Source organism: Lagenorhynchus albirostris, chromosome 5, assembly GCF_949774975.1.
Source record: "Lagenorhynchus albirostris chromosome 5, mLagAlb1.1, whole genome shotgun sequence".
NCBI classification, from domain to species: domain Eukaryota; kingdom Metazoa; phylum Chordata; class Mammalia; order Artiodactyla; family Delphinidae; genus Lagenorhynchus; species Lagenorhynchus albirostris.
Genome location: NC_083099.1, coordinates 37,410,212 through 37,434,189, shown reverse-complemented (window position 1 = coordinate 37,434,189; position 23,978 = coordinate 37,410,212). Strand labels below are relative to the sequence as shown.

At 40.1% G+C, this 23,978-nt stretch overlaps 1 protein-coding gene and 1 pseudogene across 1 annotated transcript in view; one reads left to right on the top strand and one right to left on the bottom strand.

Annotated features, from left to right (window-relative positions):
* Positions 1-23,243, bottom strand: part of LOC132520205 (vomeronasal type-2 receptor 1-like) — a 32,034-nt gene extending 8,791 nt beyond the window's left edge. The window contains 6 exon segments of the mRNA XM_060149009.1: positions 8,480-8,707; positions 14,670-14,689; positions 14,692-15,479; positions 15,481-15,533; positions 18,119-18,410; positions 23,005-23,243. Of these exon segments, the coding sequence (XP_060004992.1) occupies positions 8,480-8,707; positions 14,670-14,689; positions 14,692-15,479; positions 15,481-15,533; positions 18,119-18,410; positions 23,005-23,243 (1,620 nt within the window).
* Positions 9,754-11,133, top strand: LOC132520760 (RNA-binding protein with serine-rich domain 1-like; annotated as a pseudogene).
* Positions 23,244-23,978: the final 735 nt, after the last annotated feature.

Genomic DNA, 23,978 nt, shown 5'->3' with positions numbered 1-23,978 from the left:
GGGTGCAGAGGGCAAAGCAGAGAGATTCCCGCACAGAGGATCGGTGGTGACCAGCACTCACCAGCCCGAGAGGCTTGTCTGCTCACCCGCCGGGGCGGGCGGGGCTGGGAGCTGAGGCTCGGGCTTCCGTTGGAGCGCAGGGAGAGAACTGGGGTTGGCGGCGAGAACACAGCCTGTAGGGGGTTAGTGCGCCACGGCTAGCGGGGAGGGAGTCCGGGGAAAAGTCTGCACCTGCCGAAGAGGCAAGAGACTTTTTCTTCCCTCTTTGTTTCCTGGTGCGAGAGGAGAGGGGATTAAGAACGCTGCTTTAAGGAGCTCCAGAGACGGGCGCGAGCCGCGGCTAAAAGCGCGGACCCCAGAGACGGGCATGAGACGCTAAGGCTGCTGCTGCCGCCACCAAGAAGCCTGTGTGCGAGCACAGGTCACTGTCCACACCCCCCTTCCGGGGAGCCTGTGCAGCCCGCCACTGCCAGGGTCCCGGGATCCAGGGACAACTCCCCCGGGAGAACACACACAGTGCGCCTCAGGCTGGTGCAACGTCATGCCGGCCTCTGCCGCGCAGGCTCGCCCCGCACTCCGTGCCCCTCCCTCCCCCCGGCCTGAGTGAGCCAGAGGCCCCGAATCACCTGCTCCTTTAACCCCATCCTGTCTGAGCGAAGAACAGACGCCCTCCAGCCACCTACACGCAGAGGCAGGGCCAAATCCAAAGCTGAGCCCCTGTGAGCTGTGAGAACAAAGAAGAGAAAGGGAAATCTCTCCCAGCAGCCTAAGAAGCAGCAGATTAAACCTCCACAATCAGCTTGATGTACCCTGCATCTGTGGAATACCTGAATAGACAACGAATCATCCCAAATTCAGGAGGTGGACTTTGAGAGTAAGATTTATGATTTCTTCCCCTTTTCCTCTTTTTGTGAGTGTGTATGTGTATGCTTCTGTGTGAGATTTTGTCGGTATAGCTTTGCTTCCACCATTTGTCCTAGGGTTCTATCCGTCCGTTTTTTTTGTTTGTTTGTTTGTTTGTTTTTGTTTTTTCTCTTAATAATTATTTTTTATTTTAATAACTATTATATTTTATCTTACTTTATTTTATTTTACTTTATCTTCTTTCTTTCTTTTTTCCTTCCTTCCCTCCTTCCTTCCTCCCTCCCTCCCTCCCTCCCTCCCTCCCTTCTTTCTTTCTTTCTTTCTACTTCTACTAATTCTTTCTTTCTACTTTTTCTCCCTTTTATTCTGAGCCGTGTAGATGAAAGGCTCTTGGTGCTGCAGCCAGGAGTCAGTGCTGTGCCTGTGAGGTGGGAGAGCCAACTTCAGAACACTGGTCCACAAGACACCTCCCAGCTCCACATAATATCAAACGGCAAAAATCTCCCAGAGATCTCCATCTCGACACCAGCACCCAGCTTCACTCAACGACCAGCAAGCTACAGTGCTGGACATCCTATGCCAAACAACTGGCAAGACAGGAATACAACCCCACCCATTAGCAGAGAGGCTGCCTAAAATCATAATAAGTCCACAGACACCCCAAAACACACCACCAGACGTGGACCTGCCCACCAGAAAGGCAAGATCCAGCCTCATCCACCAGAACACAAGCACTAGTCCCCTCCACCAGGAAGCTTATACAACCCACTGAACCAACTTTAGCCACTGGGTACAGACACCAAAAGCAACGGGAACTACAAACCTGCAGCCTGCAAAAAGGAGACCCCAAACACAGTAAGATAAGCAAAATGAGAAGACAGAAAAACACACAGCAGTTGAAGGAGCAAGATAAAAACCCACCAGACCTAACAAATGAAGAGGAAATAGGCAGTCTACCTGAAAAAGAATTCAGAATAATGATAGTAACATGATCCAAAATCTTGGGAATAGAATAGAGAAAATGCAAGAAACATTTAACAAGGACCTAGAAGAACTAAAGATGAAACAAACAATAAAAAACAACACAATAAATGTAATGAAAAATACTCTAGACGGGATCAATAGCAGAACAACTGAGGCAGAAGAACGGATAAGTACCTGGAAGATAAAATAGTGGAAATAACTACTGCAGAGCAGAATAAAGAAAAAAGAATGAAAAGAACTGAGGACAGTCTCAGCGACCTTTGGGACAACATTAAACGCACCAACATTCGAATTATAGGGGTTCCAGAAGAAGAAGAGAAAAAGAAAGGGACTGAGAATATATTTCAAGAGATTATAGTTGAAAACTTCCCTAATACGGGAAAGGAAATAGTTAATCAAGTCCAGGAAGCACAGAGAGTCCCATACAGGATAAATCCAAGGAGAAACACACCAAGACATATATTAATCAAACTGTCAAAGGTTAAATACAAAGAAAACATATTAAAAGCAGCAAGGGAAAAACAACAAATAACACACAAGGGAATCCCCATAAGGTTAACAGCTGATCTTTCAGCAGAAACTCTGCAAGCCAGAAGGGAGTGTCAGGACATATTTAAAGTGATGAAGGAGAAAAAACCTACAACCAAGATTACTCTACGTAAGGATCTCATTCAGATTTGATGGAGAAATTAAAACCTTTACAGACAAGCAAAAGCTGAGAGTGTTGAGCACCACCAAACCAGCTTTACAACAACTGCTAAAGGAACTTCTCTAGGCAAGAACCACAAGAGGAGGAGAAGACCTACAATAACAAACCCAAAACAATTAAGAAAATGGGAATAGGAACATACATATCGATAATTACCTTAAATGTAAATGGACTAAATGCTCCCACCAAAACACACAGATTGGCTGAATGGATACAAAAACAAGACCCATATATTTGCTGTCTACATGAGACCCACTTCAGACCTAGAGACAAATACAGACTGAGAGTAAGGGGATAGAAAAAGATATTTCATGCAAATGGAAACCAAAAGAAAGCTGGAGTAGCAATTCTCATATCAGACAAAATAGACTTTAAAATAAAGACTATTAGAAGGGAAAAAGAAGAACACTACATAATGATCAAGGGATCGATCCAAGAAGAAGATATAACAATTGTAAATATTTATGCACCCAACATAGGAGCACCTCAATACATAAGGCAAATACTAACAGCCATAAAAGGGGAAATCGACAGTAACACATTCATAATAGGGGACTTTAACACCCCACTTTCACAAATGGACACATCATCCAAAATGAAAATAAATAAGGAAACACAAGCTTTAAATGGTACATTAAACAAGATGGACTTAATTGATATTTATAGGACATTCCATCCAAAAACAACAGAATACACATTTTTCTCAAGTGCTCATGGAACATTCTTCAGGATAGATCATATCTTGGGTCACAAGTCAAGCCCTGGTAAATTTAAGAAAATTGAAACTGTATCAAGTATCTTTTCCAACCACAGCACTATGAGACTAGATATCAATTACAGGAAAAGACCTGTAAAAAATACAAACACGTGGAGGCTAAACAATACACTACTTAATAACGAAGTGATTACTGAAGAAATCAAAGAGGAAATCAAAAAATACCTAGAAACAAATGACAATGGAGACACGACGACCCAAAATCTATGGGATGCAGCAAAAGCAGTTCTAAGAGTTTATAGGAAGTTTATAGAAATACAATCCTACCTTAAGAAACAGGAAACATCTCGAATAAACAACCTAACCTTGCACCTAAATCAATTAGAGAAAGAAGAACAAAAATACCCCAAAGTTAGCAGAAGGAAATAAATAATAAAAATCAGATCAGAAATAAATGAAAAAGAAATGAAGGAAACGATAGTAAAGATCAATAAAACTAAAAGCTGGTTATTTGAGAAGATAAACAAAATTGATAAACCATTAGCCAGACTCATCAAGAAAAAATGGAGAAGACTCAAATCAATAGAATTAGAAATGAAAAAGGAGAAGTAACAACTGACACTGCAGAAATACAAAAGATCATGAGAGATTACTACAAGCAACTATCTGCCAATAAAATGGACAACCTGGAAGAAATGGACAAATTCTTAGAAATGCACAACCTGCCAAGACTGAATCAGGAAGAAATAGAAAATATGAACAGACCAATCACAAGCACTGAAATTGAAACTGTGATTAAATATCTTCCAACAAACAAAAGCTCAGGACCAGATGGCTTCACAGGCGAATTCTACCAAACATTTAGAGAAGAGCTAACACCTATCCTTCTCAAACTCTTCCAAAATATAGCAGAGGGAGGAACACTCCCAAACTCTTTCTACGAGGCCACCATCACCCTGATACCAAAACCAGACAAGGATGTCACAAAGGAAGAAAACTACAGGCCAATATCACTGATGAACATAGATGCAAAAATCCTCAACAAAATACTAGCAAACAGAATCCAACAGCACATTAAATGGATCATACACCATGATCAAGTGAGGTTTATTCCAGGAATGCAAGGATTCTTCAATATATGCAAATCAATCAACGTGATACACCATATTAACAAATTGAAGGAGAAACACCATATGATCATCTCAATAGATGCAGAGAAAGCTTTCGAAAAAATCAACACCCATTTATGATAAAAACCCTGCAGAAAGTAGGCATAGAGGGAACTTTCCTCAACATAATAAAGGCCATATATGACAAACCCACAGCCAACATCATCCTCAACGGTGAAAAACTGAAACCATTTCCACTAAGATAAGGAATAAGACAAGGTTGCCCACTCTCACCACTCTTATTCAACGTAGGTTTGGAAGTTTTAGCCACAGCAATCAGAGAAGAAAAGGAAATAAAAGGAATCCAAATTGGAAAAGAAGAAGTAAAGCTGTCACTGTTTGCAGATGACATGATACTATACATAGAGAATCCTAAAGATGCTACCAGAAAACTACTAGGGCTAATCAGTGAATTTGGTAAAGTAGCAGGATACAAAATTAATGCACAGAAATCTCTTGCATTCCTATACACTAATGATGAAAAATCTGAAAGTGAAATCAAGAAAACACTCCCATTTACCACTGCAACAAAAAGAATAAAATATCTAGGAATAAACCTACCTAAGGAGACAAAAGACCTGTATGCAGAAAATTATAAGACACCGATGAAAGAAATTAAAGATGATACAAACAGATGGAGAGATATACCATGTTCTTGGATTGGAAGAATCAACATTGTGAAAATGACTCTACTACTGAAAGCAATCTACAGATTCAATGCAATCCCTATCAAACTACCACTGGCATTTTTCACAGAACTAGAACAAAAACTTTCACAATTTGTATGGAAACACAAAAGACCCCGAATAGCCAAAGCAATCTTGAGAACGAAAAACAGAGCTGGATGAATCAGGTTCCCTGACTTCAGACTATACTACAAAGCTACAGTAATCAAGACAGTATAGTCCTGGCACAAAAACAGAAAGATAGATCAATGGAACAGGATAGAAAGCCCAGAGATAAACCCACGCACATATGGTCTCCTATTTTTGATAAAGGAGGCAGGAATATACAGTGGAGACAGGACAGCCTCTTCAATAAGTGGTGCTGTGAAAACTGAACAGGTACATGTAAAAGTATGAGATTAGATCACTCCCTAACACCATATACAAAAATAAGCTCACAATGGATTAAAGACCTAAATGTAAGGCCAGAAACTGTCAAAGTCTTAGAGGAAAATATAGGCAGGACACTCTGTGACATAAATCACAGTAAGATCCTTTCTGACCCACCTCCTAGAGAAAGGGAAATAAAAACAAAAATAAACAAATGGGACCTAATGAAACTTCAAAGCTTTTGCACAGCAAAGGAAACCATAAACAAGAGCAAAAGACAACCCTCAGAATGGGAGAGAATATTTGCAAATGAAGCAACTGAGAAAGGATTAATCTCCAAAATATAGAAGCAGCTCATGCAGCTTAATAACAAAAAAACAAACAACCCAATCCAAAAATGGGCAGAAGGCCTAAATAGACATTTCTCCAAAGAAGATATACAGATTGCCAACAAACACATGAAAGAATGCTCAACATCACTAATCATTAGAGAAATGCAAATCAAAACTACAATGAGATATCATCTCACACCAGTCAGAATGGCCAGCATCAAAAAATCTAGAAACAATAAATGCTGGAGAGGGTGTGGAGAAAAGGGAACCCTCTTGCACTGTTGGTGGGAATGTAAATTGATACAGCCACTGTAGAGAACAGTATGGAGGTTCCTTAAAAAACTACAAATAGAACTACCATATGACCCAGCAATCCCACTACTGGGAATATACCCTGAGAAAATCATAATTCAAAAAGAGTCACGTACCAAAATGTTCACTGCAGCTCTATTTACAATAGCCCGGAGATGGAAACAACCTAAGTGTCCATCATCGGATGAATGGATAAAGAAGATGTGGCACATGTATACAATGGAATATTACTCAGCCATAAAAAGAAACGAAATTGAGCTATTTGTAATGAGGTGGATAGACCTTGAGTCTGTCATACAGAGTGAAGTAAGTTAGAAAGAGAGAGAGAAATACCATATGCTAACACATATATATGGAATTTAAGAAGAAAAAATGTCATGAAGAACCTAGGGGTAAGACAGGAATAAAGACACAGACCTACTAGAGAATGGACTTGAGGATATGGGGAGGGGGAAGGGTAAGCTGTGACAAAGCGATAAAGAGGCATGGACATATATACACTACCAAACGTAAAGTAGATAGCTAGTGGGAAGCAGCCTCATAGCACAGGGATATCAGCTCGGTGCTTTCTGACCGCCTGGAGGGGTGGGATAGGGAGGGTGGGAGGGAGGGAGATGTAAGAGGGAAGAGATATGGGAACATATGTATATATATAACTGATTCATTTTGTTGTTAAGCAGAAACTAGCACACCATTGTAAAGCAATTATACTCTGATAAACATGTTAAAAAAAAAAGATATGGTACATATATACAATGGAATACTACTTAGCCTTAAAAAAAATAATAATAATGCATTTGCAGCAACATGGATGGACCTAGAGATTGTCATACTGAGCAAAGTAAGTCAAACAGAGAAAGGCAAATATCATATGATATCTCTTATATGGGGAATCTAAAAAAGGATACAAATTAACTTATCTACAAAACAGAGATAGAATTACAGATGTAGAAAACAAACTTACAGTTACCAGGGGGTAATGAGGGGGGGTAGGGCTCAATTGGGAGGTTGGAATTGACATATACATACTACTATATATAAAATAGATAACTAATAAGGACCTACTGTATAGCACAGGTAACTCTACTCAATACTCTGTAATGGCCTATATGGGAAAGGAATCTAAAAGAGTGGATATATGTGTATGTATAACTGATTTACTCTGCTGTACACCTGAAACTAACACAACATTGTAAAGCAACTATACTCCAATAAATTTTTTTTTTAGAAAGCTTAAAATAGAGCTACCACATGATCCTGCAATCCCACTCCTGGGCATATATCCAGAGAAAACCATAATTCAAAAAGATACTTTCACCCCAATGTTCATTGCAGAAAGAGAAAGACAAATACCATATGATATCACTTATATGTGGAATCTGAAATACGATACAAATGAACATATCTATGAAACAGAAACAGACTCACAGATACAGAGTACAGACTTGTGGTTGCCAAGAGGGAGGGGGGTGGGGGAGGGAAGGATTGGGAGTTTGGGATTAGCAGATGCTAACTATTGTATATAGGATGGATAAACAACAAGGTCCTACTGTGTAGCACACGGAACTATATTCAATATCTTGTGATAAACCATAATGGAAAATAAAAGTATATATATATATAACTGAATCACTTTGCTGTACAGCAGAAATTAACACAACATTGTAAATCAACAATACTTCAATAAAATTTTTTTAAAAATATTCCAGTAAGTTAAAATTCCCCTCTAAAACGTACACACACAACCATTAAGCAGAAGAATACTGTAACACTTTAAATAGATATCCTAGCACTTCAATTAAGTATTCTCAGAAAAGCACTTGTAGATGTCAAAAACATCTCGAACCAGATATTTTAAAATTTAAAACATCAATGGATATAAGACTGGAAGAAATGAAAAAGTTCATTTATCTCAGGAAAGAAACTATTTCAAAAATTAAAAGTCACAAGGTGTTCAAAATATATATACTTGAGTAAAAAGTTAATAAGGGGCATTGAATAAAGGCAGGAAAACAATAAAGAGAATAAGGATGAGATAAAGAATAAAGCAAAAATTATCAGAAAGAAAGTGAATAAAAGGAAGAGACAAAGGAAGTCAAACATTTTGGAGTACTTGAAGAAGGAAAACAAAATCATAGAACTAATATTTAAAACTATAATCAAAAAAAGTTCCAAAAACAAAAGATCTGAACCTATATATAGAAAAGATATGTATTTTATTCGGGAAAATTAACTTGGAATAGTCAGCTCTAGGTTTCTGATATTCCATAGCACCTAAAAGAGTATAGAAATGCAATTCTCTCTATATATAAACAAAATAAGATGTCAGAGTAACTAACCTCTGATGATTCGTTGTTCCAAAATATTGTCACATTCTTAATCATCACGAGTTCAAATTTAGAGTTTGTGAATATATATTCTCCAACCTTCACAAAGGCTATCTCTCCATTATCATCTAATTGCCAATTTAGAATATCATAGTATCCAGCCACATCTCCATTAGCATCAACTTCTATTCTCATTCCATTATGGGTTGTAAACTTAAGTGTCTTCAAATAATACATTAACTAGAAAAAAGGGGGGGGGAACAACAGGGAAAAAAACGATTTTTAAAAATTTGATTGCCTAGAAAACAGGGTTTATAAAGAAAATAATCTCAAAACTCCTATCTAATTCATGGGACTGAATTTTTTCCTATTCCTCTATACCTTTGCTCTCTAATACAACAGCTCCTAGCCACATATGACAATTGAAATTTGAAAAGTGGCTGGCCAAATTGCGATGGGCTATAAGGGTAAAATACACACTGGGTTGCAAAAGTTAGTTCAAAAAAAATGTAAACTCTCTCCTTAATAATTTCATGTAATTATTTTTATATTAAGTTATCCTGATTATGACCAAATGTTAAAGTATTATTTGGGGTTAAATAAAATATATTAAATTTAACTTCATCTGTTCCTTTTTATTTTTTAATTTGGCTACTATAAAAATTTTAATTACCTGTGTGGCTTTTAAATTTCTATTAGACAGTACTGATCTATACCAAGGTAAAGTGATGCCTAATATTTCCTAATACCTACAAACCTAGGGAAGAGAGGATATTCCCTCTTAGATTTCTTCACTAATAGGTGCCAGTCTACACTACTACCATCATTCCCTTCCCTGCATGTCAGGTGCTAGAGACGGGGAGATCAAGACCCATTCCCCACCCTTCCAAAGTTCACAGTCCAGTAGAAGGGCTAGACAAATAAACAGGTACTAATGGTAAATTCAATGTACTCTGTGTCGCTGATGTGGAAAGAGTGTTGAGAGGGCATAGATGAGGGAGTGGCTAACTAACTGCCTTAGGAAAACTGAAGGAGGTTTCCCCAGGAAGTAGCCATCTGAGCTGGGTTTTAAAAAAACTTAGGCCTTCCCGTTCCCTAATCCTGACGTCAGAGCGGCGCCGGCCTCAGAGGCTGAGGAGACGGGGAGGAGGTCACGGCGGCTGGAAGATGCTGCACTTTGGCGTAAATTGCTATCGATTAAGGATCGTTTCTCAGACTCAAGTTAGAAGGGAGAGTTCAGATAAGTGAGGCCGCCATTGCTGCTTTGAACACCTCAGAAGGGGAAAATGGATTTATCAGGAGTGAAAAAGAAGAGCTTGCTAGGAGTCAAAAAAAATAATACAAAAGTCCAGCACTGGGGCTCCCTCTCCTACCAAGCGCAAAGACGGCTCTGATGAGAAGTCCAAGAATCGCTCTAAAGATATGGGGGCCACCAAGGAGTCGAGTGAGAAGGATCGTGACAGGGATAAAACTCGAAAGAGGTGCAGCGCTTCCAGTGGTAGCAGCAGCACCAGGTCTCGGTCCAGCTCGAACTGCAGCTCGGGCTCGAGCACCAGCACGGGCTCCAGCCGCGGCTCCAGCTCATCTTCAGCATCGAGCCGCTCAGGAAGTTCCAGCACATCCCGCAGCTCCAGCTCCGGCAGCTCGCCTGGCTCTCCCAGTCCTTGTCGGCGCAGGCAGGACAACAGGCGGCGTTCCCGCTCCAAATCCAAACCACCCAAAAGAGATGAAAAGGAAAGGAAAAGGCGGAGCCCTTCGCCTAAACCCACCACAGTGCACATTGGAAGGCTCACCAGGAATGTGACTAAGGATCATATCATGGAGATATTCTCCACCTATGGGAAAATTAAAATGATTGACGTGCCTGTAGAAAGGATGCACCCGCATCTGTCTAAAGGCTACGTATATGTGTAGTTTGAGAATCCAGGTGAGCCCGAGAAGGCGCTGAAGCACATGGACGGAGGACACATCAATGGCCAGGAGATCACTGCCACCGCTCTGCTGGACCCCTGGCCTCGGCCACCTCCCCCGCCCCCGGGCGATTCAGCCCTCCCAGGAGAATGCCGCCACCGCCTCCCATGTGGCGCAGGTCACCCCCACGGATGAGGAGAAGGTCACGTTCCCCTTGGCGCGGTCCCCCCCGCCGCCGCAGCCGCAGGAGCCTCTCCAGCTTCAACTCCTCCCGATACGCAGGGCCACTGAAGCTCTGCCCTGTGACTTGGACTCCCATCCAACTCACTTTTGTCACTTTTCTAGACGAAGGAGGATCGGTAGGAAAGAAATCCCTCCCTCATAGGCAGGCTTCGAAGGTGAAGGCAGTAACTGCTACATTTCCCCTGGCGGCAGAGTTCCGGCTGCAGGAGTGTTGTTGGTTTGGGGTCGTGCTTATAAAGATGCCCTCCAGTTTTCTGGCTAGAAAGCTTCCACAGTTCCTGAGAGTCAGTTTAGTGACAAAGCCAGCAGGGATGAACAGGGGGCTCCAGGAGGTGGTACAGCCCCAGCCTGGGAGCATGTTTTCCCGTTCCACAGGTGACCTGGGGCCGATCTGGTGGCCTGCTCGTGCCCTAACCTGTTGGCCTACAGGGTCCCACAGGAAAGGGTGTGATTTTATGCAGCTGCCGTTCCAGTTAGCCTGGCCCTGCTCCCCTGCTCGAGTCCTCTTCTGACCTCTAGGGCCAAATACCCCAAATGGTTCTTTTCACGTGTACTCATGTGCGTGCACACACACATCTCCCTTTCTCTCTGAAACTCGTAAGTTGAGAGCCAGCTCTGTCGGGTCACCACAGAAGCACCCCCCCACCAACACGTTGTGTTGGTATTCATGGTGGTCCCGCAAGTTACCTTGGCAATGTGTACATTGCTTTTTTGGCTTTTATTGTACAGTCAGTACTATACATTTTCTGTTTTGAGTTTTGTAACTTTGTGGCATTTTAGATAATATTGTGTTTGTACTTTGTTGTGTAGAGAAAAGAATTGTGTTGATAAACGTAGGATTAGAGTGCAGCTCAGAAAAAGAAAAAAAAATAGTAGCAAGTTGCCTGACAAATACTGGAATCAAAGAGATTCTAAGCCAAGGGAATAATATGTGAGACAAGGGTGTGCCAAAGAGGCCATTGCTAAGAGTACAAAAGCGGATGGAGCTGATTGTACACCTACAGAATAACTTCATAGACATAAATAGGAACCCCCTAACAAAATAATACCTCTAGTACTCTTGCTTTACCCAGTCAACCTTAGCTGGGGTAAGAGCATACGTTCTTTAGTATGAAGGTAACCAGTCTGCACTGAGATATATCCTGTGCCCTTGGTCTTTGTCAGCACCACATGCTAGACTTATGTCTCCCAACCAGAGGGCCCAGTCCAATCCCTAACCCTCCACAAACCAGAGAAACAACATAGCAGAAAGAGCCTGAATTATGGTGTATGATGATTTGGAGTCATATTTTGGCTCTGTCAAATGACATAACCTTAGGCAAGTCATATATCCTAACTAAGCATTAGTTTCCCAGTCTGTAAAAGAAGGGAAATCATCCCTGCCCTACCTCTGTCGTAGAGATTAAGGTAATATAGCTAGAAGCTTTTAGTAAGTCAGTATACAAAGGTAAGTACTATAATAATCACCATCTACCAGTAGGGCTACTCCAGGTCACTTGCCCTTTTATCTCTCCCTCTTTTACTGTATGCTATTCTCAGTCAACATGAAACCTACATCAGAGTTCACAACAGGGTGACTTTTACTGCCAAGTCCACTGGGGAGAGGCATGTTTTTCTTTCCCAGTCTTCAGAAGACTCAAGCAAGGAAATTTTCAAAGGCTGCAACCTTACAGCCTTTCCATAATTCCATCTGTTTATCATCATTGGATAGTAGGACAGTTCCCTACCACGAGGCATGAAAAAGAATTTAGAAATGTCCAAATAAACCACAAGAGTAAAACGGTTTTACATATATATATATATATATATATGTTCTGACCAAGTCTGCTAATGAGATAAGCTGAGAAAAATGATTATGGAGTGCATTATCATTTTGGTTTTAAATAAATCACAATTTTTTACTTTTTGATGCATTTATGAAGCATCCTTAAATGTGCCTATTAACTCTCTCTACTGTGAGGTCTTACTTTTCAGTTTTTACTTACATCATTCCGGGAGTGTGTCAAAGAGCATGAATTCTCCCTTGGACTACACCACCACCATTCACCCTAACACTATGTGGTCGCTTGACCCTCCCTAAAAACTCTTTTCTCTGCAATCCTAACACATATTTGTTGCTTTTTGAGCAAATTTAAATTGTAATATTGAAATCTTCAAATAACAAATTAGAGATTGTTGTTTACCATATAAAAAGATCCTTTTTGTTAAAAGAGTACTCAGAGGATTTCTTTTAAAATGAAAGAACTCACCTATAGCATAACTTAATTTCTCATTTTGAATTTACCACAATTTCCCTAGTACCGATGAACAACTTAGTACTCAGATCTTGCTTTCTAAATTCCATTCTCCAGTAAATGGAAATAGGACTCTGGAGAAATGGCTACTTCAAGACTGGGGCAGAGAAATACAACACAATACAATACAAATTGTCCAACCTGGAGAATTTTGAGCAACAAAATGCGTAATGATAGCTATGAATTATTATACTCATAGAACAGTATATCCATGAGTCCGTGTGATGCAAATAAATTAGTGAGGGAAAAGTATAATTCCATTTAATAAATGTAGAAGGAATGAGGGAAATAGAAAAAAAATCACCATTTTAAAAATAACACAGTAATAGTTGTTTCAGGCAGTAATCATCATCAAAGGATGCTAAACTTTGTGGATCAAAGCATTACGTAAAACAATATTTTCAGAGCTTCAAAATATTGCCTCACAATATAATTATTAATTACAAAGGGAAACATAGTAACTTTATAATGGAAAAACATGGTGACATCACTGTCACTAAGTAATCAAAGTTAATGTCACCATTAATGAGACATAGTGACATCATGTACCTCCTGATATAAGACATAGAAAAGGATACATATCACCTTTACGGTATTATAGCCATAAATGCATAACCTAAATGTAATCATGAGGAAAAAAATTAGACAAACATAAATTGAAAAACATAAATAGCTGTCCAGTACTTATGAAACGTATCACGTTCATTAAAAAAAAAAGAAAAGAATGAAGAACTGCCACAGATTGGTGGAGGCTAAAGAGATACAAAACTAAGTGCATCGTGGGATCAATTTGAAAATAAAAATAAAAGTGAAGATGCAGTGGTTCCAGCCACTGTGGACCCTGTTGGGACAAGCAATTTGGTGTTGCTGGAAAATAAAGTGGTGAGGGTCATGGAAAGAGCAATGGAGTCAGAGATGCTGATGGCATAGATTGTAGAGGGCTGACAGTGTCAGACCAGGGATGCTCATGCTTTATCCTTTATAGCAGAGGGGAGGTACTGAAGGATGTAAGTAGAGGAGCCCTCTGATTAGGTGTGCATCTTGGTGAGACCATTAGGGTTTCTGTGTCCCAACATGAATTGCTGGGACGTCAGACCTGAGACAGGAGATGTGAGAGCCAATCTCCAAGGTGGTCCTAACAATCTTCACCTCCTGGCCTTCACACCCTAGCATGGCCCCTCTGACACTGCACAAAGACTACATCTTCCAGTTTCCCTTGAAGCTACATGTGACCATATAACTAGATCCCGGCTAATGGGATGTAAAGAGAATTGTACGTAATTTCCAGGAAATGTCCTTAAATGGAGCCATATACGCATCTTTGTCCTTTCTCCTTCCTGCTGGTTAGAGTGTGGACATGATGGTTGAAGCCCAAGTAGCCATATGGAATTATGAGGTGAACGCACAGATTCAGAGTGATGAAATGACAAGGTAGAAGGAACCTCAATCCCTAAGCCACTCTTTCAGTCCCAGAATGCTAACCTCCAAACTTCATTTATGTGAAGAAAAAAAACCTATCTTGTTTAAAGCACTGTATGGGGGTTTTTTTCTATCATTCACAGCAAACCTAATGATAACTCTGTTAACAAATGGAAACTCTAAAATGCCCATTTAGGTAACATAAGCAAGCCATTCTTTTAGGGGGCATGTGATAAAATCATGTCTATGAAGTACAAAAGCAGATCAATGGTTTTAATTGTATGAATGCTTTTTATGTCAAACTATATCATGAAGTAAAACAAACCGCAACTTACCTGCCAAGGTTCAAAATCAGTATATATGCACAGGTGTTTCCTGGAATATATGGCCAGTGTCCTTCCTCACATCTACTTAGATGATCCAGGGCATATGCCATAGAATACACAACTTGGTTGACATTGTGTGTAATTTTTAGCTGAGACACATCCAGATAGGTATTTTTAAGATCTTCCAACTTCTCCTTTCCAGTATAGAATTTATCAGACATGGCGTGTAATATGTCCTCTTTACCAGTCATATTCACTCTATGGTCAGTGTTGTATGGAACACTACTCTTGGGCCAAGTACAGTTTAAAGCAGTTTGCCAAAATTCAATGGTCAGGACATCATTTGGATCCTTGCCAGGATCTACATCACAAAGAAGTTCTTTTAATCCCAGTATATCAGCTCTTGGTATTGAAAATCCAATACTTCCACCAAAATACAAGAAATATTCAGGCTTTGCAATGAGAGCAAAGGCGATCCAGGCTTCACTCGCTATCCATGTTCTGTCAGTTATGTTATGGTAAACCATTTCCAGCATGAAAGGACTTAGGTCAATATCAGATGCATAGAGCACAATGACTCTGGCATTGGAGTTCGTTATAGCATCAATAGCTTTTTGCATTTTCTCATTAGAATGGACTTTGGGAATGGTTTCGGAGACTGCAACAGAAAGGGTGACACTCTCCATTTTTTCCTTAAAAGTCTTTACTCTATATTTTCCATAATCATCATCAGCTGCTATGGTGCCTATCCAGACCCAACCAAAATGTTGGATAAGTTGTACCATGGCCTCCGACTGGATCTTATCACTGGCTACTGTGAAGATAAGATGGAAATTTGTCACTAAGAAGTGAGGAGGTAGAGGCGTAACCCACCTGCAACTGAAAATATTCATGCAGTTATTAGAAAGCAATAGCCAAACCTCAAATTACACAACCTCTGAGTATCTGTTTTGGAGAAGGAGGGAACTTAACAGTTCTCCCTTTATTCTCACACCCTTCCAGAGACAAAAGGACTTCTACTCCTCTCCCTGCTCCGTGGGTGGTGGGGACTGTTAGGGGGAGCACTTTGGGCCTCCCTATCCGCCCTATTCCCACCTCAGCCCACCCCAAGGTAGCTGGAGGAGCTAATTATTAAGGTGATGACATTCAATGCACCACTTTTCATACTCAGGGTCACATACTCGGAAAGGGAGGTGACCAGTCCTTTCATCTATGTTTTCTTGAGACTAGGTGTGTGATTCAAGCCATCCAGGCTCTTTCTCTGATCTAACTCGTCATCCATACAGATGATGGAGTAAGCAGACTCATAATCTATTTGTCAGGCCCAGTTCCTCTTTCTTTTCTTTTCTTTTCTTTCCTCTCTCTTTCTCCCTTTCTCTCTTTCTCTCTCTCTCTCTCCCCCCCTCCCTCCCTCCCTCCCCCCTCCCTCCCCCCTCCCTCCCCCCCCCTCTCTCTCTCCACTGTTTTCTCTCTTTTTCTCCTCTTCTCTTTCCTTGTTTCTCTCTGCCGGGCCTTCTGGGTATTTAAGTCCTAAGACTTAGACTGAGAAAGACGGTAGGAAACTCCACTTCCACCTCAGGTTTAAGTCTTATTCTCCAAAAGAGTTACTAGAGGCCCTCATTTTATAGGCACTTGCTAGATAAACGAAGAGGTATTTTTCTCATCTTGCCAGTGGTCCTTGTGCATATTTTCTATCAGTGAGAACTTAAGAATGAAAGTAGAATGGCCAGTAACGTGAATTTCTGACAATCTTACATACATTTCTGCTGTACCTTACTCTCAGCCTCAGTGACTCTGCAGTTAAGAAGATATGTCACATTCTCTCCTATCCCATCCCATTGCCATCCCATGTTATTACTGCATCACTTCCAATAAGACCTCCTATATTATAATTACATAGCTCCATGATTGCCAATTCTTTCATAAATGACAGATTATTCCTATTTTTCTCTTTATCCTTTGTCCTATCCTTACTCCACTGGCTAAAGTTTACATTCTTCTTTGGAACCTCCCAAGCACCAACATCATGGAAGCCATATGTAGGAAAGAATCTCATTTACGAAGCAGAGACACCTGATTTCTAATTCCGGCTACATAATCAGTGTAAGATTGTGGATACTAAAACCTGCTGAAATCAGTTTCCCCATGAGTGAAATCAGGGTTATGACATCTACATTTTAAGGTTGCTCAGCATATGAAATGAGACAACACACGTGAAAGTGTCTGTTGTATGTAAGATTTCTTTTACCCTCTTTGCAGATAAGTCTTTACAAGACTTAAATGAGAAGATCTATCTAGACGTTTCTAGTAGGTGCCTGGACCACAGTCGGTATTTGGTGGAAAGCAGAGCTCACAGCAGCAGCAATTTGTCTAAGCTGCATGAAGCCCACACTGAAGGTGTCGGCTGTGTCACCTGACCCCTCCTCTTGGTTCTGTTCTTCAGTATTACCCTGTTCCCCCTACATTTGTATTTGCAGCTTTATAAGACACACTTTGTAAATGCCACTTTTTAACAATTATTCTCCCATTACTTCAGTAACACAAATAAGCTTAATCATCCTTCACACTAATAAGTTCTGACTTGATATTTTTGTGAACCACCCCTGGAAATAAATATAGAACTTTACTTATATTTTCTTTTCTTTTCTTTTTAACATATTTATTGGAGTATAATTGCTTTACAATGGTGTGTTAGTTTCTGTTGTATAACAAAGCGAATCAGCTATATGTATACATATATCCCCATATCCTCTCCCTCTTGCATCTCCCTCCCACCCTCCCTATCTCACCCCTCTAGGTGGTCACAAAGCACAGAGCTGACCTCCCTGTGCTATGCGGCTGCTTCCCACTAGCTATCTATTTTACGTTTGGTAGTGTATATATGTCCATGCCACTCTCTCACTTCGTCCCAGCTTACCCTTCCCTCTCCCTGTGTCCTCATCCATTCTTCCTAATATCATCTATTCTTAGGTTGAAATGTGTCACTGTCCCTGAATTTAAAATAATCTGTAAATTAGCATCCCAGCTCATTTCAGTATGTTAGCGTATGAACAAAAAGGGTCATGATTAATAACTATTAATACAGGCCAGAAACAATGAGTTCCTTATACCATCTATCAATCAACCAACAAGTATTTCTCAATCACCTACTCTGTGCTTCACCCAGTGTTTTCGAGTGTACTGCCTACGGAGATGTCAACATACAAATCACTAGGTCACAATCTCAAGCTCAAACCTAAGGCAGGATCCTAAGGGATGTAGAACAGTCTGAAATCACTAGTCACACTTGCTGAGGCCAGACTGAACAGAGTAATTAGGGGCATCAGCATTACCACCACCCTGTTTGTCTGTGTAACTTATCCCAGCCTCACCTGAGCACCTAACGTACTCTTTGCAGCAATTTTCACATACCTTGTGTTTCTTTATAAGTTAGTACCCAGGACAATATTCTGAAATACCTGAGGTAGGTAATACAACCTTAGAATTCTTGAAGCAGCAACTGATAAGGATGATCCACCTGCTCCAACAATTCCTGCCAGCACTGCCCCAGTGCTGCTTCTAAAACTGGGCTTGTTTTCTCCCTGCCCTGTGAGGAATACCAATGCCGCTTCCACGGATTTGGAGATGGTGAAAGAGGTATCAAAGATCTGATAGCCCAAAGTGATGTTGGGCAAAATAGCCTTCCTTTCATTAATCTCCCTGATGGTGTAGATGATGGTTTTCATCCAGCGGAATCCCTGGAAGTTGAACCTGAAAAGGAAATCGTTTTTGTGAGGCCTTAGTTGGTGGGTGGATCTGTGGAGGGGAAAGCAGCTTTTAACTGGGATTGGTGCTGAGAGCATTTTGCCAAAACGTCAGGGGGCACCTGTCTTGTGTGAGCATGTTAATATTTCCTAAAAAGATATTGCAATTTAAAGGGTTCAAGTATGAATCATATTCATTATTGATTGGTTTGGGCTGGGAAGCATCTTTTTGGACAGCTGATTATCTCTTTTCACAAAAACATTCTTATATTCGCAATTCTCTCCACCACGCAGAACACGCAATAATTCCTCAATACATTTTTTCCCATTCATTGGAAGTCCCCGGTACCCTATGAGTCTCCTTTCCCTCTTCCTTACGTTCCTATAGGTTTCTCCTCCTTTCTTCTAGATGTTAATTATAATAATAAAAGTTTTGTAAATACATAAAAATACTTATGATAGGACTATATAAAAGCAGTACATAATATTTATATATATGATATATATTATGACTCCAATAGATAATTTTTCCTGCCATGATTTGATTGTTAGTGTTGAGATTTTTTAATTAAGAAACGTCTCTTTCCTATCACTCTTACATTTAACCATGAATGAGATGCCTCCTCCTTTCCATTCCCTAGCCACAAAAAGGAAAAGTACTTCTCTTTAGTCCATCAGCACATTTTTTTCAATTTCTTCTCCATTAAAAATAAATATTCTATTTCCAACTCTCTTCCTTTCTTCCCAGTTTTAAGCAAACTTTAACCTATCTGAAAGCAAGGACCTCAAGGATGTTTTCTCTTAATGTCCTCTGTAGCTCTAGTATATAACTACCTATCTTCTACTCAATAAATATTTTTGAATTAAATATCTAATAGCATATAGCCCTGTTGGCAGATTAGATTTTTCCTCCATGTCTCTTTAACTGGGTTTTTTAGTTTAGTTTAGCTTTGCCTTTTATTCAACACGTAGTTACTGAGTTGCACTGGTGCGAGACACTATAAACGCAACAGTGAAAAAGATAGGCACTGCAGTGTCTAGGCAAAGAAACAGAAAAATAGCCATGCACAAAACGATAAACACAGCGATAGGGGTAGACATAGGGACCAGCAGTTAAAGGGGTGGGGAATCTTGCCCTGGGGGACTTAACAGCCAAGCTAAGTCTTGAAGGGTAACATAAAAACAGGGGACGAATGCCGCAAGTAGAGGGCACGGTATGTGTGAAGGCATGACAACAAAAGAACCTAACATTCTAGGAATGGGAAGATCAGGACACTTGGAGAACAGGGTAGGAATAGGTATGGCATGGGAAGAGGATACTGGAGAATCAGGAGTCTGAACATGAAGGGCTTTATCGTCCTAAGACAACTGGCCTCTAAATTTACACGGATGGCCATACACATTGGCATACACATTTTTGAAATAAATATAGCAATATCTTTTTTAAGGTGAGAGAGTAATACATTTCAAGAGCTAGAAGATGTTCACCTGCTTTGAATCAATAATTACACCCCAGAGAATTTATCTGAAGGTACTGTTCTTCCCAAAAGAAAAAAACTAGGTACGTTCCAAACTGTTCATTTTAGAATTATTTATAATATTGAAAAATTGGAAAGAATTTACATGCTCATTATGGTACATTGACTTGATAGGAACATTTTCCATCATTAAAAAACTATAATTAGAGAAATTACACTGCAGCATGCATATAATAGTAGGTAAAACAGTCTGTATGCAACGTTGTTTCTATACTATAATTAAAACTACACATAAATTATGTGAACATTTGGATAACTATCAACAGGTAAAAATTTTAAATGGGTACAGGATAATTACTGAAAGGATGGGATTTGGGATGATTTTTCTTTCATTTGTTGATTTCCATTATGATACTCACAGTATCCTTATACAATGTATACCTTTTGTTCCGCAGAAAATTTCTCTAAATCCTACCTTTGTTTAGATCAACCAAAACAAGAATTAAAATACTCCATTCTTCCCTCCATTTCACTGTCTTCTCTGCTCTGAACAGCATTTTCAAAATAAAAGTCTTCCTCTTCTGTTCACTTTGGCTGATGGCCAACCAAAACTAGTATCCTGTTAAAATTGTGGGTTTCAGAATGAGACTTCTCCAAACTCCAACTTGCATATCTAGATCAGTTATAGGTAAACGTTAATGACGCCAAAATGAAATTGTTATCCGATTACGCCCAGCTCCTGAGTGCCAGCTATCCAGGTCTCCCATGAGGGCTCTCCCATTGGGAGGGAGGCTAGGAGAACATTGGAATTGGGTACAGATAGAAACTGTTGATGGTTATTGGTGAAAAGTCATTATATAGCTCTAATTTTGAAGAAAATATATCAAAAAATGTAAATATGGAATGTTATTAATATCCAATAGATATGTTTAGGATGGATTTAAGTGCTGGGAAAGTTTTAGGCTTGTATGGTGTGAAGATGAGCAATTTGGGTTTCAGTGAACAAGCCGGGAGACAAGCAGAATCCCCGCAATGATGCCTTACATTACTGATCCACATTCAGGACAAGGAACTGGCTTTTTAGATGCCTTGGATCATGTGAAACAAGTTTCATACAAAATATGAAGAATCAGAATGTCATCAGACTTCTCAGCAGCAACACTGGCAGTCAGAAGATGCTGAAGTAATCTTTTCAAGGATCCTTAGGCTTTGAGTGAAAGTCAAGATGGAGTAAGCACACACCACCCACTCTCTCCCACCAATTACAATTAAGATCCCTGGACTGAACATATAAAGCAACTATCAGACTACTCTGAAAATTAAATAAGAACAGTGGACTAGAGATGGAAATCAAAATATCCCTGGGGACTTCCCTGGTGGTGCAGTGGTTAAGAATCTGCCTGCTAATGCAGGGGACACGGGTTCGAGCCCTGGTCCAGGAAGATTCCACGTGCTGTGGAGCAACTAAGCCCGTGTGCCACAACTACTGAAGCCCACGTGCCTAGAGCCCGCACTCCGCAACGAAGAGTAGCCCCCACTCGCTGCAACTAGAGAAAGCCTATGCACAGCAACGAAGACCCAACACAGCCCAAAATAAATAAATAATTTATTTTTTTAAAAAACCCAAAATATCCCTGATACAGTGAATTATTTTTTAAATGGGACATACTTACTTCTCACCACTGTGTCAATCACAGTAGATATACCAAACTATTTTTTAATGAGGGGGTGGATTTTTACTAAAAATATGTATATTGGCCTTTCTATTTTACCTTGCTAGGAAGATAACCTTCAGAAGCTCCAGTGAAGTGTGAGGAACAAGTTAAGTGATTCCACTGATGAAATATGAGTGTACTATACTGTGACAAACTCTGGTTTTCATTTTATGTTATTAAAGATTGAATCAGTGAAAACTTCTCTGATAAATAATGAACTGACTCTAAATAATGTAGCCATGAGCAAAAGTGCTTCTTTCCCACTTCCCTTTGCTTCACTGTAAGAATGGAAAAGAATTAGAAGGTCCAGGAAAGAGCTAAGTACAGACTGACTGCAATCCTTTCCTTTTGCCAACATACAGTTTATCCAACCCTTTAGTGCTATTTCAAATATGTAGCATGAAATATGACCAAAGGGAAGGAGTTATGATCAGTAAAGATTTAGTTGTATAAGAAGTTGCCAAAATTTTTACGGCATGCGTTTGTAATTATAATTACCACGCAGCATCATGGAAGTGATTAAGATATGATGTAAAATGCCCAATATAAAACTGTGTCCATGCTATTGCCACATTATGAAAAAATTACAGTTGCATTTATATAAAGGGCTGAGAAAGAATATATGGAAATGAAAGGAAAGAGCTGCTTTGTTATCGTAGTAGAACAGTGTGGACAGTAATTTTCCTTTAATTTCTGGCATTCTTTTCATATCTAAAGTGTGTGTGTGTTTCACACCCAGAAAAATAACCCATGTTTGCTTTTCTTACAATGGATTCCTTGCAAATTCAGATTATCAGTCATGGATCCCATTTCTTGACATGACAATTTTTGGGATGACGGGAGTAGGGTAGAAGCCTTCCAACTGGAGGAATCTTGCTATGCACACTAGCTCATAAATAAATCAGCATTCCAGCACTGTGCATTTTCACCTGGGGAGACTTTAGTCTAATGACAATTCAAAGTAAAGCTGCAACACTGCACAACTCTACGTCATGCTTCTCAAACCTTAATGTGTACATGAATCATCAGGAGGTCTTGTCAGAATGCAGATTCTGATTCAGCAGATGTGGGATGCAGCCTGAGATTCTACATTTCTAACAAGCTCTTAGATGATGATCCGCAACAGCATGCGGATGCTGTTGGTCCACAGGCCACCCTCTGAAGAGCAATGTTCTATATCATATAAAACCTGTCTTTTTTCTTTCTTGTTTCTAAGCAATCCTAGAATGTCTACCTTCGAGAAATTGAGGCACAGAAACAGCAAGTACCTATCCTGAGTCAAATAAATAGTGTCAAAGTCAGGGCTGGCATCATGGCTCCAGTTCCAGACTCTGATTCCCACACCCACCACTCATTTACCCCCACCTCCTACAACTGATGTAAAAAGAAAAAAAAAAGAATGGCTTACCCTTCACATTTCGCTGATACTGGCTCCAAAATAGACTCGTTTGCTGCAGTGGTCCTCGAATGAATAGGAAACAGTCCTCCAATAACAAGTGAAGGGTTTCTGGCACCTACATACCCATTCAAATCAAACTAGTCCAGCAGCTGACAGGTCTGTTCTTCCTCTTCTTTGCCTTCAATGCCCAATTCAGCCCATAAAAAGGCAATCAGTCCTAGAACCAAGCATTTCTGTCTGCTAGCCATTTTAATAAGGAGAGTTTGGGAGAAATGACCAGTGTTAAAAGTTTTAACGAGGTACCATGACAGAGCGTTCCAGTGAGTATGTGCATGCCCCATCACAGGGGACTCAGCTTGCCACTACTTGCTACCTAATTGTCATGCCTCAATCAATCCCAGAGCCTCACACTCACCTGCAATTTATGCATCTGCACTAGGAGCTGAGTAATCCTTTTGAAAAGAGCCTCATAAAAATCTCTTTTAGGCTTAGCAATAATATATAATGACAGTATAGCAGATTCTGAGTTTAGAGTCTTTCACTTTGTAGAAATTGTCCCTTTCTTGTTTATCAGCCTCATTCATTCTCACTTCAGCCAGCCCTGCGGGAGCTGCACTTGCCCCCAAAGTGAAGAAGGGCATTCTGATTCATCACGGAGTATAAAAACAGGGGACTTCAGGTCAAGCTCTTTCCTTAGGGGTATAGAAAAAGTTGAATGGAAAACCATGGGGGATTTGGACTAGAAGACATCATTTTGAATCTGTGTTCTGCCACTTGTATTAGTGTGATGGTGGGAAAGTCACTTAATTTCTATGCCTCAAGTTTCTTATTAGTGACTAGGATGATAATAAGCTGCCCTAGAAAAATTCTGTAAAGCCCGTAAGAGTTCAAGGAATATTTTTCATATGCATCATTTTCTTTCATCTCCTCTTCAAGGTGAAGTGTCGCCCTCAGCTCACGTTGCTGACCTTGTCACTGGTTCA